The sequence below is a fragment of the Hydra vulgaris genome, chromosome 12 (assembly GCF_038396675.1).
Source record: "Hydra vulgaris chromosome 12, alternate assembly HydraT2T_AEP".
In the NCBI taxonomy this organism is placed as follows: Eukaryota; Metazoa; Cnidaria; class Hydrozoa; order Anthoathecata; family Hydridae; genus Hydra; species Hydra vulgaris.
In genome coordinates, this window is record NC_088931.1 from 60,313,644 (window position 1) to 60,330,000 (window position 16,357).

At 30.8% G+C, this 16,357-nt stretch overlaps 1 protein-coding gene across 1 annotated transcript in view; it reads left to right on the plus strand.

Annotated features, from left to right (window-relative positions):
• LOC100207545 (polycystin-2) overlaps positions 1 to 16,357 on the plus strand; it is a 76,390-nt gene that overhangs the window by 25,595 nt on the left and 34,438 nt on the right. The window contains exon 6 of the mRNA XM_065813941.1: positions 9,871 to 10,025. Coding sequence (XP_065670013.1) covers positions 9,871 to 10,025 — 155 coding nt within the window. The remainder of the gene's footprint in view (positions 1 to 9,870; positions 10,026 to 16,357) is intronic.

Sequence of the window (16,357 nt, forward strand, 5' to 3'; positions counted from 1 at the left end):
GCTTGCAAACTTTTACATTTTACTGTTCCAACAGTGAGGAAATATTTAAACTCTCACTCTCAAGAGACTGTAATACTGAGTGACATGAAACTGCAGTTGTGTCAAGAAATTCAAATGTGTTCAAATGGCAGTTCAGCTCATTCAAATTCTTGCCCCAGGTTGCACAAACTTTGCTTATAGTATGATGGTTGACTGCAACTCTGTGCAACATTGTGTTAGATATATTTTCAATAATCAAGTTACGACAATCATCAAAGCTACTTTGGTAAAAATCTGAATAAAAAAAAGCCATATAATCAATTGAAGTGCATATATGAATTTTATAATCAAGTGCTGTTTCTCCTGGTCACTGATCTAGAGCAATAACGTCATTTATTTTTAGATGTTAAGTTAATGTTAATATTAATGTGGACACTTCCTTGTGTTGTACCATCAAACCCAAGAGTAAGATTGTTATTATGCTTGCAAATCTAAAATACAGCCAAGTTTACGAGCCTTTTGCTCAACAGTACTTTGATGAGGAATATTATTAAAAATAACACCCACAAATCCTATTTTGCTCATAAGATATGGAATGTTACCTGTTGGTATATTACACAACAACATATTTTAAATTACAATTCTTATTTGTAATGATTTCTCATCTTCTAGCATAATTACACTTCTTTCCTCCTAAATCTGGAGCAAATCATTCACCAAACTAGCAATTATCCTGTTACTTGTCAAAACAGCAGCATTATGCTTAGATTTGAGTTGCTTTAACTTATGCTTTTCATTTAATTTCAAAGCTTTTTTTTCAGCTTTAAAGTAACGAATCTGCTCACCATAATTTTATTTTTGTGTGTGAGTTTTTTCAGATCTGGTATTTTTGCCCTTAAAGTTTTAATTATTTTTTATTTTTGTTTAACATTTTGACTTAGAACACATAATTGATTTGGCATGCTGTTTAATTTAGCTTTTAGTAGTGCTATATTGTTCCGAGGTTCTTTGTAAGAGTTAGCAAACCGAGTAGACAAGTAAGATAACCTAAATTTTAGATTTTGTTTTATAGGGCCAAAATTCTCTCTAAATATATGTTTAGATATGTCTCACTTGCTATAACATGCATATGCTGATGTTCCACTTTTCAAAGAAGATAAAACATTCGTGTTGGTGTATGAAACATCTGAGGAGCCTGATAATAATACAATATTAGGCAAATTTGATATATGGCTTAAAAAAGGTTCATTGTTTAAGTCAAAAAACAGTTACTGTCCTCAGCCCTGTTAAAATTTTTAGCCCAATACAATGATTTATTTATGAGACTCCTAACCTGATTTTTACATGTTTTTATCTTAAAATATTTAGTGACTTGTTGAGATGTTTTGAGAAACGAATCAATATTTTTTGTAAATATTAAAAAAATATATCCATTTCTACAAACTGTATTACACTCTGTATTAGAGTCAATGCCTATTTGCGACAATTCAAAATTACTCAAATACTTTAGTCAAATACTTTTTGTATTCACCATAAAACATAAACTTCCTTTTCGGCCCCCAAGAGCTAGAAAGCTAGAAAAAAAGTTTAATTTTTATAAATAAAAAAAAAAACATATTTAAATAATGTTAAATATAATGACATTATAATTGCTAATTACATTACAAATATTTAGTACAATTAAATAATCTATATCCAACATCATTATTGTTATTAATAGCACATTCTACCATTCCTCACTGCGAGTGTATCGCATTATTAAAGCTTAAAACAGTTATCTAATTGGAGTATAGTATCAAGGTGTCTGAGTATGCTTTTTTTCAATGAAATTTTGCAGGTAGTAAGAAAAAGGGGTTTTAAAGGTGAAAGAATTAATTAGAAAAATGAACCAGCTTTCCTTTAATAAATACTTGATGTCCAAACAACAACCACATTTTACCTAATTGGAGTATAGATTAAAGGTGCCTGAGTATGCTTGTTTTTCAATGAAATTTGGCAGGTAGTAAGAAAAAAAGTTATTAAAGTTGAGAGAATATATTACAAAAATGAACCACCATTCCTTCGATATATACTTGATGTCCAAAAAACAAGCAAATTTTAGACAACAATAAATTCATAATAAATAAAATTTTAACTCAAAGAAATAAATGCAAAACTAAAGTTCCATAATTCTAGTCACAGAATTTGGCCGAAAAAACGGCTCCATAAAATCCGGATTTACGCGTACCTACCATCGCCAAGATAAATTTATTGAAACTTTCAAATTTTTACAAGTGAAAATTATTTTGTACAAATAGATTTAGATACCTTTTAAATGCTCTAAAGAGAACTAAAAAAAAATTAATAACACAAGTCTTGTATTGATAAACTTTGTTGATTACTTTAAAAGTTATTTCCTTGTTTTGATTTTAATTATATTTTTCAACAAAAACGTACTTGCCTTTCTTTCAAAATCAGCGAGTCAGGTATCACCAATATTCGCTCATTCACTGCATATTCACCAAACTTTCGTAAATCTTGCGTAGCTCAACTAAGGTTTCGGAAACCGTTAGTTCAGCGTTATTTTCGTAACTATTTGGTATTCACCAATGTTTCACATCATTTCCTTTAAGTTAGGGTTACACACGAGTTGCGCTGAACTTACGCAAAGAAATCAAAAAAACAACTTTAATAAACCGTAATTTTTCGTAATTTTTTAAAACAAATTTTTCTAATATTAAATTCATATAATTTCTAACAAATTTAAATTAGGAATTATTACTAATTAATATTTTTTACAGCCTAACAAAATGATAATAACATTCTTAAAAAACTCTGCTATAAAAACTAAATTTGCTATAAACTGCTATAAAAATTAGGAAAATAATTTTAAGTAGAAAAGAGGAAGAGAGGGATTCATCATTTATTCATCTACAAAGAGGTTACAAAGGGCAGATAAATTTCGACAATTGTTTAATATGCAATTAATAAAAACTATAAAAACTTTCATTTTTTTCAATCATAAATATCACGTAAATAGTGATTTTTTAAAATTCAAATAATTAAAAATTTGTATACTAATTTGACATAACAATTTGCATGATCATTAGTGTGATAACAAAAAAAATTTTTTTTATGAAACCACTTGCAATCGAGAAAAGTTTATGAGTAATTGAAGAATATAAATTGCATTTTTGATTTTTTCAAAAAAAAAGTCACCCCCCCCCCCTCTTCGGAAATAAAAAGTGAAAAAATATTTTTTTTTTTTTAAATGACATGTGTTTTTTGCTTTATTCAAAAGAGTAATAGTAATAACTAAGCAACTTTTATTAATAAATAAGATAGAGAACAGCCAGCAATTTGTCCAAAATGTACAAGAAATATTTAAAAAATAGTTTTTGCTATGAACTTCAGGTTCAAAAATTAAATTTTTCTTGATTTCGCATGAAGTTTCTCCATCAGTTTTACAGCACGTTCAGCAATTTGGTTAGATCTGGGAATGTCAATTAATGACTCTTCGACTGACCAATGCGTCTCCAAACACTTAACTGCTTTCTTGCATTTTATCTTCATGAGTGAGGTAAACAGTTCATTGAAGGACGCTTCATTGTAGTGTTGCGAATGGAACCAAGCATTTGCCCATTCGTAGCAGATAAAGTCGCATGCTGGAGCGAGGATACTGCGCCACTCTGGTATCAGAAATAATGCTATAATAGCATATATCGCACGTGAGTTCCATCTTGCCTGGTGTAAATTTGGGAGTTTCTTCCAGCTGACTCTAGGCCAACGTAAAGTTGTTTTTTAATGACGATATGCCTGGCATAGTTCATATAAGAACTTAAAATCATCTCGCCATCAAGGGTTCTCGCCTGTGTTAACATCATCTGTCGCAACGAGGTGGTAATCAGCCTGAAGAGAGACATAATTTTCTGTTAATTTGTTAATGAAGGAATAGTTAAGTTCTGGTTTGGTCGTTGGCTCTTGAATATGAAAATCCATAACATGCTTTAGAAGGAGGTCGAGCTCATGGTGCTGACAGATAATATACTGAGGCTTGTGAAAGCCCTTGCTCAAGACATCATCCTGTATGAGCTTTACAATCCCGTGCAAACGACCAGTATTTATTGCGGTCGTGTCGCAGATTATCATGCGAATATTTTCCCAAGCATCGTATTTATCAATAGGGATCTTTGCTTTGAAGTTTTTGAACAATTTTGGTTTTCTTTTTCTGTCCTTCAGAGATTACTTGTTTCCAGACACCCACCTGACTTGGAACCGGCACATCGTGACCCTCGTGTTCAGCAATGGTTGCAAGAACGTCATGTGGTTTATGTGTAGAAATGTTGTTTTTCAGTACAGGTAAACCCGCTGTTGTAGTGCTTGATCTTTGGTATTTCGGTTTGCATTCAGCAGAAGATGACGTGAAAGAAGTGGTTGGCGACTCGGGTAAAGAATCAGAGGTTTCAGAATCCAAAGATTCTGAGTCATTTTCATGTGATTGTGTGGGTTGGGATTGAGAAGAGCAGGCTTGAGGTTGAGTTGTTGATAGTCGGATTCGTTTTCTTGGGTTGATTAATTCTAAAGGGGCTTGTTTGACCATTGAATAACCAATCTTTCTTCCACTTTTAACTTGCCTCTGGTAGAGCTCTTTATTCTCCGTGCTTTTCCATTCTCCATTAACGTTAGTGACATCAAGTAACTGAAAAAGTGTTGCAGTGAATTTATCAGACGGTTTCTTTTTGTTTTTGTCATATAGATCAATCAGACTATTGAGCTTCTTTCTGATGAGTGTGCTGGATAATAGTGGAAAGTCTAGAATTTTCCTCCAAAGCAATTCTATATCCGTAATCATAATTTTGATTCAATCCAGTCGATGTTTTTCGCTGTTGAACAGAAAAGTGAAGTTTCCAAGAATTTGACGGTTTGTCGGCATCCGTGTGAGATTGGTTAGCTTTTTAACAGATGGAATTTTTGGATCCCTTTTCTGTTTAGAAAAGGAGGGTAGATTCTTCATCCAAATATACCTGTTTGACTTTACAATGTTGCTTGAATTTCTATAAGACATTTTATTGACAATCTCGCACTGAAAACAAAAATATTCAAATGAGTTTACACTTCACAAGGTATAGCTGGGATCAAAACAAAGATAATAAACAACATCTATTAACAAACTACTAAACTAACAACCATCTCTAAATGTCTTGTTTATAAACAAATGAAAACATGTGACTGAAATGTGCTTAAAAGCAGTATAGAACGTCATGTAAAAAGTCAGTGTGAAATTGAAACCGATAGTCAAACTGAACAATGTGTGCACAAAAAAAATAAAAAGGTCGGGAAACTTTTTTCAATTTTTTTAAAAATTGATGTTGCTACTGTCATCTACCTACAATTGTTCCTCTAATGTAAAGGGTTTCAGTTTCGTAACGAAAAATAATGATAATAGTTATTACCCTAATGAACATACCTGAGTTTGGAGTTTGCATAATGCCTTAACAAGTCATATATAGAACATCAAAAAAAATCCTTATAACATTTACCGATGTAACATTCAATTATATATTACTGCCTTTAATTTAAAAACAAAGTTTTAATTAGTGTTCTTTGTACAATGCCAAGTCGAATTGGTTGGCTTGTGTTAATTCAGCTTGAACATAGTCTACATCATCTTCTTCAATACCTCAAAGTTTATTGCACATAAAATATACTTTACAAATAGTAAATTGCACATAAAGTATATTTTACAATATATTGTTTGGGTAAGCATATATTAGCAGCACTTAAGTGCTCCATCTCTCTTGTGACCTCCAATTGTTTTTGAGATGATCAAAGGATTGTTACCCATCACAGTCTACCTGAAGGTGAAATTTATGGAAATATATTTTTTCTGGCGTAGCTGGTTGATTAAATGGTGTAATCATGACTGTTAACAAGCAAAAAGGAAAATTGCATTAGAATTATATTCCAATGTCTTTTTTAATTCAGAATTAGAAAAAATAAAAATCTTTATTCAGGATTTTTGACAACATTTCTGAAAAAAGAAATAAGCTACTTTTAAGTAAGTCGTCGATAAACCAACTCTTTCAAACTTCATTCGTAACAGGCCAATAATAACAATCATATTTATCAATAAATGATCAAAAGATTATTTTTTTTTTGTTACTAACTTTTTATGAACTGACTAATAATTTTTACCAATCACTCTTTAAAAACTCCTAGTTACTTTGATAAAAGCCTCATTGATATTAGCATTTTGCTTCTAAAGAAATCGAGTTGCTTCTCAACGTGATTGGTGACAAACCATTGTTAATGTGTTGAAAAAATCTCTATTTATTTTTATACAAACGAAATTTTTGAATACATTCTACATTAGAGTATTCATTTAAAGCAACGCACGTACCTATATCAATTTGACAATATATGGTATCATAATAATCTTACACCATTTCTAATATTTAGTTATTTTAAAGTTACGCAAAAGTTTATAACTAACGTAACTTTTCTTGCTTAAATTGAGCTGGTTCAAAGTTTTTAAAAACTTTTAAAGTACACTTTCAGCTCGGTGAATACAGATTTTTTAGCACTGAAATTTAAAAAAAACTTACGTAAGTTTTGTTAAACGCATCTGCGCAAGTTTCGTAATTACGAATTTCACTGTTTTGAACTTACGCCAAACTAACGCCAGACTTGGGCAAAAAAAAAAGTTTGCTTAATAAGTTGTTTAAATTTTGTTTTTTAAATTTTGCGGGAATTTCAAATTTCAAAACAAATTACTTTTTTAAACACGTTTAGCGCTATTTTTGAAATATATGTTATTTTTCTTATGTACGATTATATATATATGAATGTTATTAGATTTATAATACTATATATAATATTAAAATTAATTTTATATGTAGTATTATATATAATAATATGTACTATTTTCTATTTATGTATTTTTATATACATTTTTGTTAAATATAACATATATATATATATATATATATATATATATATATATATATATATATATATATATATATATATATATATATATATATATATATATATATATATAATATATATATATATATATATATATATTTATATATATATATATATATATATATATATATATATATAAATATATAATATATATATATATATATATATATATATATATATATATATATATATATATATATATATATATATATATATGTATATTATTATTATTATTATTATTATTGTTATTGTTATTATTATTGTTATTGTTATTATTGTTATTATTATTATTATTATTGTTATTATTATTATTATTATTATTATTATTATTATTATTATTATTATTAATGTCAAACTACATTGACAAAGTCGTGAGAAATGGCTATATAAAGACTATTTATGGTAGTTGTAAATATTAATTTTTTGTAAATTTGTCATAATTCTTTTTAAAAATGTTTATTGTTTTTGAGTTTTAACAGTTTACTGGTAGTTGATTCCATCGTTTAACTATGCTATTTGAGAAGAAGTTGTACCGGAAATGAGACTTGTTTTGTTCTCTGGTTAAATAGTTTTGTTTTCTTGTACCATGATCATATTTTTCTTGGCTTAAACTTGAATAAATGTTTATTTTATTTAGTCCATTTTTAAATTTGAATTGTAGTATTTGGTCTCCTTTTATACGTCTTTCTTCAAGTGTTGTCAGATCAAGGCAGCGGATCCTTTTCTCATATGTTTTACATCTAACTTCTTGGACTAGTTTAGTTGCCCTTCTTTGGACTGCTTCAATCGCTTTGATGTTTTTTGTTCTATTTGGATTCTATATTGAAGCATCGTACTCAAGATGTGGTCTCACCATTGACATGAAGAGCATCTTAAAGTGGTTATATTAATGTATTTGAATGAGTTTTTAAGCTGACTCTATGTGGTTAGGCATTGCTATTATAGAGTTCATTTGCCGGTCCCACTTTAAGTCAGAGTTGAAAATCACTCCCAAGTCTTTCTCAAATTCTATCTTCGATAACTGATGCCCATTTACCTGATAATTGAACTTTGGATTTAATTTACCAATGTGAATTACTTTACATTTGCTTTCATTTAAACACATTTGCCATGTTTTGCACCATTTTGATATAATGTTGATATCGTTTTGCAAACTGATCAAATCGTTTTTGTCTTTGATGATCCCAATCATTTTTTTGTCATCTGCAAAAAGTTTTGGATTATTTTTGATTTGTGGCGCCAAGTTGTTTATGAAAATAACAAGCAGTACTTGCCCAAGAACCTAGCCTCGAGAAACCCCACTAAGCACGTTAAGCCAATTTGAAATGGTGTTTCCTAGTATGACACACTGTTTTCGATCTTTTAAATAGTCAATTATCTAATTAAGCATCTTATTTATTATTCCGTATGCTATTAATTTTCTTAAACAAAGTTGTGTGTGTGGTACTCCATTGAATGCTTTGCTTAAGTCTTTCATTATTATATCAACTGGAATGCCGTTCTTGGTAGCTTTTGTAATTACATCAAATGATTCAAGCAGGTATATATATATATATATATATATATATATATATATATATATATATATATATATATATATATATATATATATATATATATAGTATATATATTTGGTTGGGTAAACTGGGGTAATTTTACCCTCTACATCTAAAAAATGCTTAAAAACTACTATATAAATTCTTCTACAGGTAGTGGTACAGGTAATTTCTGTCACATAAATTATCCTGTCACAGTCTAACAACTGTTCTTCAATTTTTTACCCTTTATTACCCTTTAAATTATTTTATCAGTGTTTAACAGAATCGTTTGAATTTTTAAAAGTTGCAGAGATCACTCATACCTAGACTCTAACTATCACCAAATCAGTCTTTTTACTATTTTTATTAGTATTTATTGTAGCAAAGTCTTTAAATCCGTAATTAACAAACTTCTAATTTCTAATCTTGGTCTAACAACTTACTCTCTGACAATCAATGTAAATTTTGATTCTCTCATTCTACTGCTGAATTGATAATAGATTTTTTTGTGCATTAAATGGAAGCAGTGAGACAAGGGCTATTGCTCTTGATATAGAAAAGCTTTTGATAAAGTCTGGCATGATGGTTTTCTCCATAAGCTCGTTTTGAACGATGTATCAAGAAAAGTTTATGAAGTTGTTAAATCAAGAAGTTAAGTCTTTCATTTAAATCATATATCTAGTTCATTGCAAACTCTTGATTCCATTCTTTATTAGTACAAAACTATTACTTATCCTTGTATGGAATACTATTGTCATATTTGTACTTGTTTTTCTAATATGGCCTAATATGGTTCTTCTAATATGGCTATGAGTCTAAAAGAGAGAGGGTCAAAATGTATTGTAAGAAAATTTTTGCTTATTTAGATTCCAAAAATATATTGTAAATGTATTGTCATTGTCATATCTCCTATTTTCTACAAAGTTATTGCATCCTTTTACTGTAACTGTTCTTTTATATTTAAAAAAAGTTTTATCTACTTTTTTTTCTGGGAACATCAGCGCTTTGGGTTTCTCTCCCTTCTTCTCTTAATGTTTTCCTGACACATACAATTTAAAGTTTGTCAGGAAATATCTGGTTTTCAGATGCATCCTCACTATTAGAATAGCTGAATTCGATGCCCCTTTAATAAATTTTCATAACACTTATAACATAGTTTGTAACATAATGTTTTATAACATTTATAACTTTAAAAAAATAATTATTGTTGTTCAACAAATTTCTGTTAAAAAAATAAAGTAAAATATGCAAGTTTGTTTTTATGTACCTTTATCAAACTTTTTTTTTCCCCAAATACAAAAAGCTGAAGAAATGATTGCAGCCATGATTATTATTGATTAAAAAGTTTTTTAATTATAATAACTTTTCAACTAATTTTTTTATTTAGTATTTGAACAAGGTATTGCTTAATGGGCTTTACACTGAGCAGTATTATAATGGTGATAGTATACCTGAAATTGAAAGAGGTTATGTTTTGTTTGAAAATAAATTGTTGGGTTTACCAAGGCTTCGTCAAGTTCGAGTAAAGAATGATTCATGTTTGTAAGTAATTTGAATTCATTAATAAGTATTGTAGAAGTTATGGCAATCAACTAGTTAACAAACATTTCTTGATTTTTTTTAGGTTTCAGTTGAAGTTATTTTTTTAAAACTACTTTTTTTAGTAGATTTACATGAGAAGTATATCTAATCATGAGTTAAAAACTAATCTTTACATGAGAAATAAAACTAGAAAGTTTAGAAAAATAAAAACTGGTTGATGCTGCTTGCTGCCTAGGATTACTGTTAGCTTGGTATTACTTGCTGCCTAGGATTGCTTCTAGGGTGGAGCTCCTAGCTGCCTAGCATTGCTGCTAGGTTGGTGCTACTTGCTGTTATACCTAAGCCAATATACAAACACAGTTGTAAACTTAATCTTTCTGAAATTACAAGAAAAAATTCATAGATTTAATTAAAAATTTCATTGTTAGAATCCTGTCAAATAGTTGGTCCAGATATTTGTCACTGTTCCAAGAAAAAAGTTTAAATTGCTATGCTTTAATTGCTTTAAAGAATCCAAATTTTACAGAGTTGTTTCTTTTATTAAAAGAAATATCTGTTGTTGTTGACAATATAAAAATAAAACTTGCAGCAGAAAGAAGCACTCTTGCTGTAAAAATGTATGGAGACCAACCCCATAAAAGGCAGGTAAGAAGTAAAATCATGGAATTTAAATAGATAAATCATGTTTATTTATAATAAACATGATTTTAATTTAAAGTTACTATAAAATATGATTTTATAGATGAGAAACTATGATTGATGATTCAGAATACAGAACCTTCTAACTTGTATGATGGTATTACAAATAGGTTACAGTACTTAGTAAGTTTATGTCAAAAAATGCTAGTTCAAGAGTGTTAAAAACCTTTATGACAAAAATATTTTTTATTTTACTGACCTATTTACACTAAAAAATAAAGTGCGTTTTTTCAAGAAATTAAATTTAAAAAATCCTGTCTCTTAAAGCATAGGAACAAAAAACCCCTCAAAAAAGATCCTAAGTAACCCCCTGGTTTTTGTTATAAATACGTTAAAGAAGAAAACTACTGCTTTAGGAAAAAAAACTCAATAAAATTAACTACGGATACAAGAACTATAATCAGCTGTAACAACCATAAAATATATGTCCATCAAAATCATAACAAGTACACGTTTCTTTTTCTTCACACTCCGGACCGTATTGGAATAATAGCTGACACATTGCACATCCATATTTTGCCGGAAACCGGCTTGCACAGTTACAACAATCCTCCACCCATAAATCATTCATACTGTTCTAAATATGCTGGTTTACGACAGGTTCGACCTGACCTTCGAATTTTTGTAGGAATGGACTCAGAAAACGACTCAGGTTGTTCACAAGGTCTCTCGGGACCCACATTTTTACTTTCAAACTGTTCACATACTCTGTTGGGATTAACATCCTTTTTAATCGGTTCGCATTCATCATATATGTTATCACTTGGAACTAATGTTTCAGGTATTTGATTGTTTAACAAAGGATTATTTATGCCATCTGCTGTTTTAACTAAAGGTTTAATGCAATCTTCCACGTGACGTTTTACAGTCTGATCTATATGTCTAATCTGGATACGACCATCCGATGTCAACACTTTATAGTTAACATTTCCAACTGCTGATACAATAATGGCTGAGATCCACTTCTCACCCCCAATATAATTCCTTACATAAACAAGGTCTTTAGGTTGAAAGAATCGACTTTTATTACTAAAAATACTTGGAAGCTGCTTTTCTTTGATTTTAGTGATGGCCTCAGGAAGAAGCATCGACAAGGAATTTCTTAATCTTCTTCCTAATAAAAGTTCAGCTGGAGAAACTCCAGTTGTAGAATGTGGTGTTAAACGATATTTAAAAAGGAAGCGACACAATTGCATCTCAACATCATTCCCTTGAAAAGTTTTTAAAGAATTCTTAAATGTTTGCACCATTCGTTCTGCTTGACCATTTGAGGCTGGATGATACGGTGCTGCATAGACTGGTTTGATATTATTTGAAGCCAAAAACTGTTTATATTCTTCACTTGAAAACCCAGATCCATTATCACTAACAATAACTCTAGGTATACCATGGGTTGAAAACAAACTCCTGAGTACCCTAATTGTTGTTTTGGCATCAGTGCTTTTTACAACTTCCACTTCGATCCATTTTGAGAAACTGTCAACTACTACTAGGAATATTTTTCCATTTATTGGACCTGCATGATCAATGTGTAACCTCTCCCATGGTTTACTTGGATATTCCCACGGATGAGACTCAGTTAATGGACACTTCTGATTTCTTTGACAGGTCTCACAATTTTTTACTTTGTTCTCGATTTCGGAATCGATTCCTGGCCACCAAACATAACTTCTAGCTAAAGCTTTCATTATACTCACTCCTGGATGAACATCATGTAACTCATCCAATACTGCTTCTCGTAACACTCTAGGCACCACTACTCTTCGCCCCCACAACAAACAACCTCCTTCTGTTGACAACTCAGAAAACCTAGATGTGTATGGTTTCAGTTCCATTTTATTATCTTCTATCATTAATCCCCCATCTAACACTTTATTTAGAACCACTCCTAATATGGGATCATTGTATGTGGCTATCCTCAACTGTTTCTCTGTAACAGGGGTGTTTACTAGCTCCATCATAGCCACATCCACGGTTTTTAAGCGTGACTTTTCGTGGACTGGCATCACAGTGAACTATGATTTTTTTCGATGGATCAAAGTGAGCTAACAATGGTGCATTGCATAACAATGTTTTAACTTTTTGAAAAGCTTCCTCGCTATTTTTACTCCATTTCCAAAATACATTCTTCCTCAACAAATTATGGAGTGGTTCTGTAATGGAAGCCATCCTAGGTAAGTAGGCATTGTAATAGTTAGCCATGCCTAAAAATGCTCTTAACTCTCTGACATTAGTGGGTCGAGGAACATCCTTGACTGCTTCCACATTTTGTGTTGTTGGCCTGCAACCTTCTTGGCTGATTATAAAACCACAGAATACCACTTCAGGTTGCATGAAAGAACACTTAGATGCTTTAAGAGTTAATCCTGATTCCTTTAATATTCTCAATACAGATTCTAAATTGATTAAATGCTCTTTATCGGTTTTTCCAGAAATGAGTATATCGTCCACTCGTACTTTCACAAATGGTAACCTGCCCAACCTCCTATCCATTTCTCTTTGAAAGATGCCAGTTGCACTATGAACACCAAACTGAAGACGAGTCGGCTGATATAAGCCTTGATGCGTATTTATTGTTAGAAATTCTTGTGAGGCCTCATCTAACTGAAGTTGCTGATATGCCTGAGACAAGTCGAGCTTGGTGTATTTCTGTCCTCCTGCGATAGTGGCTAACTGATCAGTGGTGTTTGGTATTGGATAGGTATCCAGAGGGGCAGCTTGATTTATTGTAACTTTATAATCCCCACATATACGCAACGGACCCAAAGGATCTTTTGAATTCTTTAGAACAGGCACTATGGGTGCGGCCCATTTTGAATACTGGACTCGTCTCCAAACCCCTTGGTCTTCCAAACGATCAAGCTCTTGTTCAATCCTAGCTCTCAAAGCATACGGTACTGGTCTTGGTTTAAAAAACTTTGGTTGTGCATCCTCACGTATGGGTATGTGACATTTAAAATCTTTTAGACATCCTAAATTATCACTAAACACCTCTGGAAATTTCGCCACTAATGCTTCTACCCTCAAATCAAACACATTGCAAACATTGACATTTCTCATCCCTTTACACAATTCCATCCATTCTAGGTTCAGTATCTGAATCCAATCTCTTCCCATTAATGTGGGCACATTTCCCTTAACTACAGTTATAGGTAAAGTGCAAGATTGTCCTTTATAATCTACTTCAACAAGCCCTATTCCTTCTGGTCTAACAAGTTCTCCTGTATAAGTCTTTAACACCACTTCAGACTTTCTTAGCTTTTCCTTATTTCCTTTTATTCTTCTATAAGAAGAAACACCCATTACGGAAACAGCAGCCCCTGTGTCAACTTCCATTCCAACCTCTTTACCATTGATTTTTACATTAATAGTAACTGGTTCATTCACCCTCGCAGATTCCTCACCTATTGAATACAAGGCTAAAAAATCACTTTTGTTTTCATCTGCATCAGCAGGGCTTCCTTTAGTCGATCCTTCACAAATTCCAATTTGTTTCACTCCTAATTTCTTTTCCTTCCTACCATCAAATTCTTTTTTTTCTGATCGACATCTTCTTTTAATATGTCCAATTCTGCCACATATGTGGCACTTTGAGTTGCGAAAATGGCAATTGTTTGCCAGGTGACCTGTGTAGCCACATCTAAAACATTCTCTATTTTTATCAATTTTTTCCCAAGTATCTATCTTGTGTACTCCATCTTGTTCTATAGGGCCTTCTCTAGTACCATGAATAGCCTTAGCATCTCTATATGCTGCTTTATATGCTCTTGCTGTGTCTAGTGCTGTCTCCAATGTTAAATTTTTTATAGTTAATAACTTTTGCTGAACATTTTCATTGTTTAATCCACATACAAACCTATCTCTTAAGTAATCGTTTAATTTCTCACTAAATTCACAATACTCTGATAGTCTGCGTAACTCCATGATATATTCATTTACTGATTCTGCCTCTCTCCTGTCTCTTTTATAAAATTGAAATCGTTGTGCAATGAAGTTTGGGGTAGGTTTTAAGTGATTCCTCATTAGCATTATTATCTGAGTAAAAGTTTTATTTTTAGTGTCATTTTCGCACAAACTACGAATAAGTTTGTATGCAGATCCTCCGACAGTTGATAAAAAAAACTGCTTTTTGTATTTCTGCATCTTTAATGTCATTAGCAAGTAAATAATTTTCAAACCGTTCTATGTATTCGATAAAATCATCCTTTTCTAAATCAAAACTCGATATATTTGCCAAATGCATCATTTTCTCTTCGTCGCCAATTGTTATAAATACGTTAAAGAAGAAAACTACTGCTTTAGGAAAAAAAACTCAATAAAATTAACTACGGATACAAGAACTATAATCAGCTGTAACAACCATAAAATATATGTCCATCAAAATCATAACAAGTACACGTTTCTTTTTCTTCACACTCCGGACCGTATTGGAATAATAGCTGACACATTGCACATCCATATTTTGCCGGAAACCGGCTTGCACAGTTACAACAGTTTTAAAATAATGAGAGCATTAGTCATTCATATTTATTTATTTTATTTTATACACCTCCCAACATGATTAAAGTGAATATAGAATTTTGTATGAGCTCTTCTTGCAGATAATTGGCTGATAGAGACTTTATCAATATGAACACTAGATAACAATAAAATTACCAACAATTGCATAATGAGAAACAGGGGATCAGTGTTGAGTTGTTGCTGTAGAACCTATCAGTTCTAATATATATTTAGAAATCATTGTTGAAATAAGCTCAGGTTTTTTTTTTTTCTCAGATTTTCTTTTTTCTTTTTTTGAACATAGTCAGTATTATTCTTTACTTCTTCTTCATCAGTATCTTCAGTTAAGTTAATCTCATTTGTAATAGCTTCCTTCTTTTTCTATCTTGCATTCTCATCAAATCATCAAACCTTTCATTCTTTTTCTTTTCATTAGCAGCTTTCTTCTGATCCAATTTACTTGAGTATCCTTTTCTGTGCCCCTCCAACTAGTCTTCTAAAAAATCCAGATCTTCTATTTTCCTTTTTAGTGATAAATCTTTGTGTTGGAGAAAAACATTTTCTTCATCCCGTACCTTTATGTTTAAAAGTTTTTCTTTTTTTTTCATCAATCAATGTCTTCTTGACTTTCCATTTTTCTATGAGACCAAAAAATTTAGATCTAGAAATAGTAATTTTTTATAAAACATCCCTATTACATTTTTACAATTTTAATTGTTATTTAGCATAAGAACTTTTTTTGACTACTTTATTGTTTTATCTCAACTTGTCTTGATATTTGCTAGTTCTGAAATCTTTTTTGATAACCAACAGGATATCTATCCTCTTTTTCACAGTCTTGATCTGCATACATTATTAAAAACCATATTGTATTGCTGTTTTCAGATTAAATATTTTTTATATAGCAACAACGGTTTAAACTTTTGTAATTTTAAATTGACAGTCAAATAGTCTACAAGAAATGGCTTTACCACATGATATAGTTTGAGAAAAATGATTTTGCTTGTAATAAAAACAATACTGTAAAACTTCTTTAGCTGTCCAGAGTTAGACTACGTTTGGAACAAATGTGTTTTTCATTCTTCCAATTAGTTTGACTTTTTCTAATTTTACAACCTTCCCTCCCCTCTCAT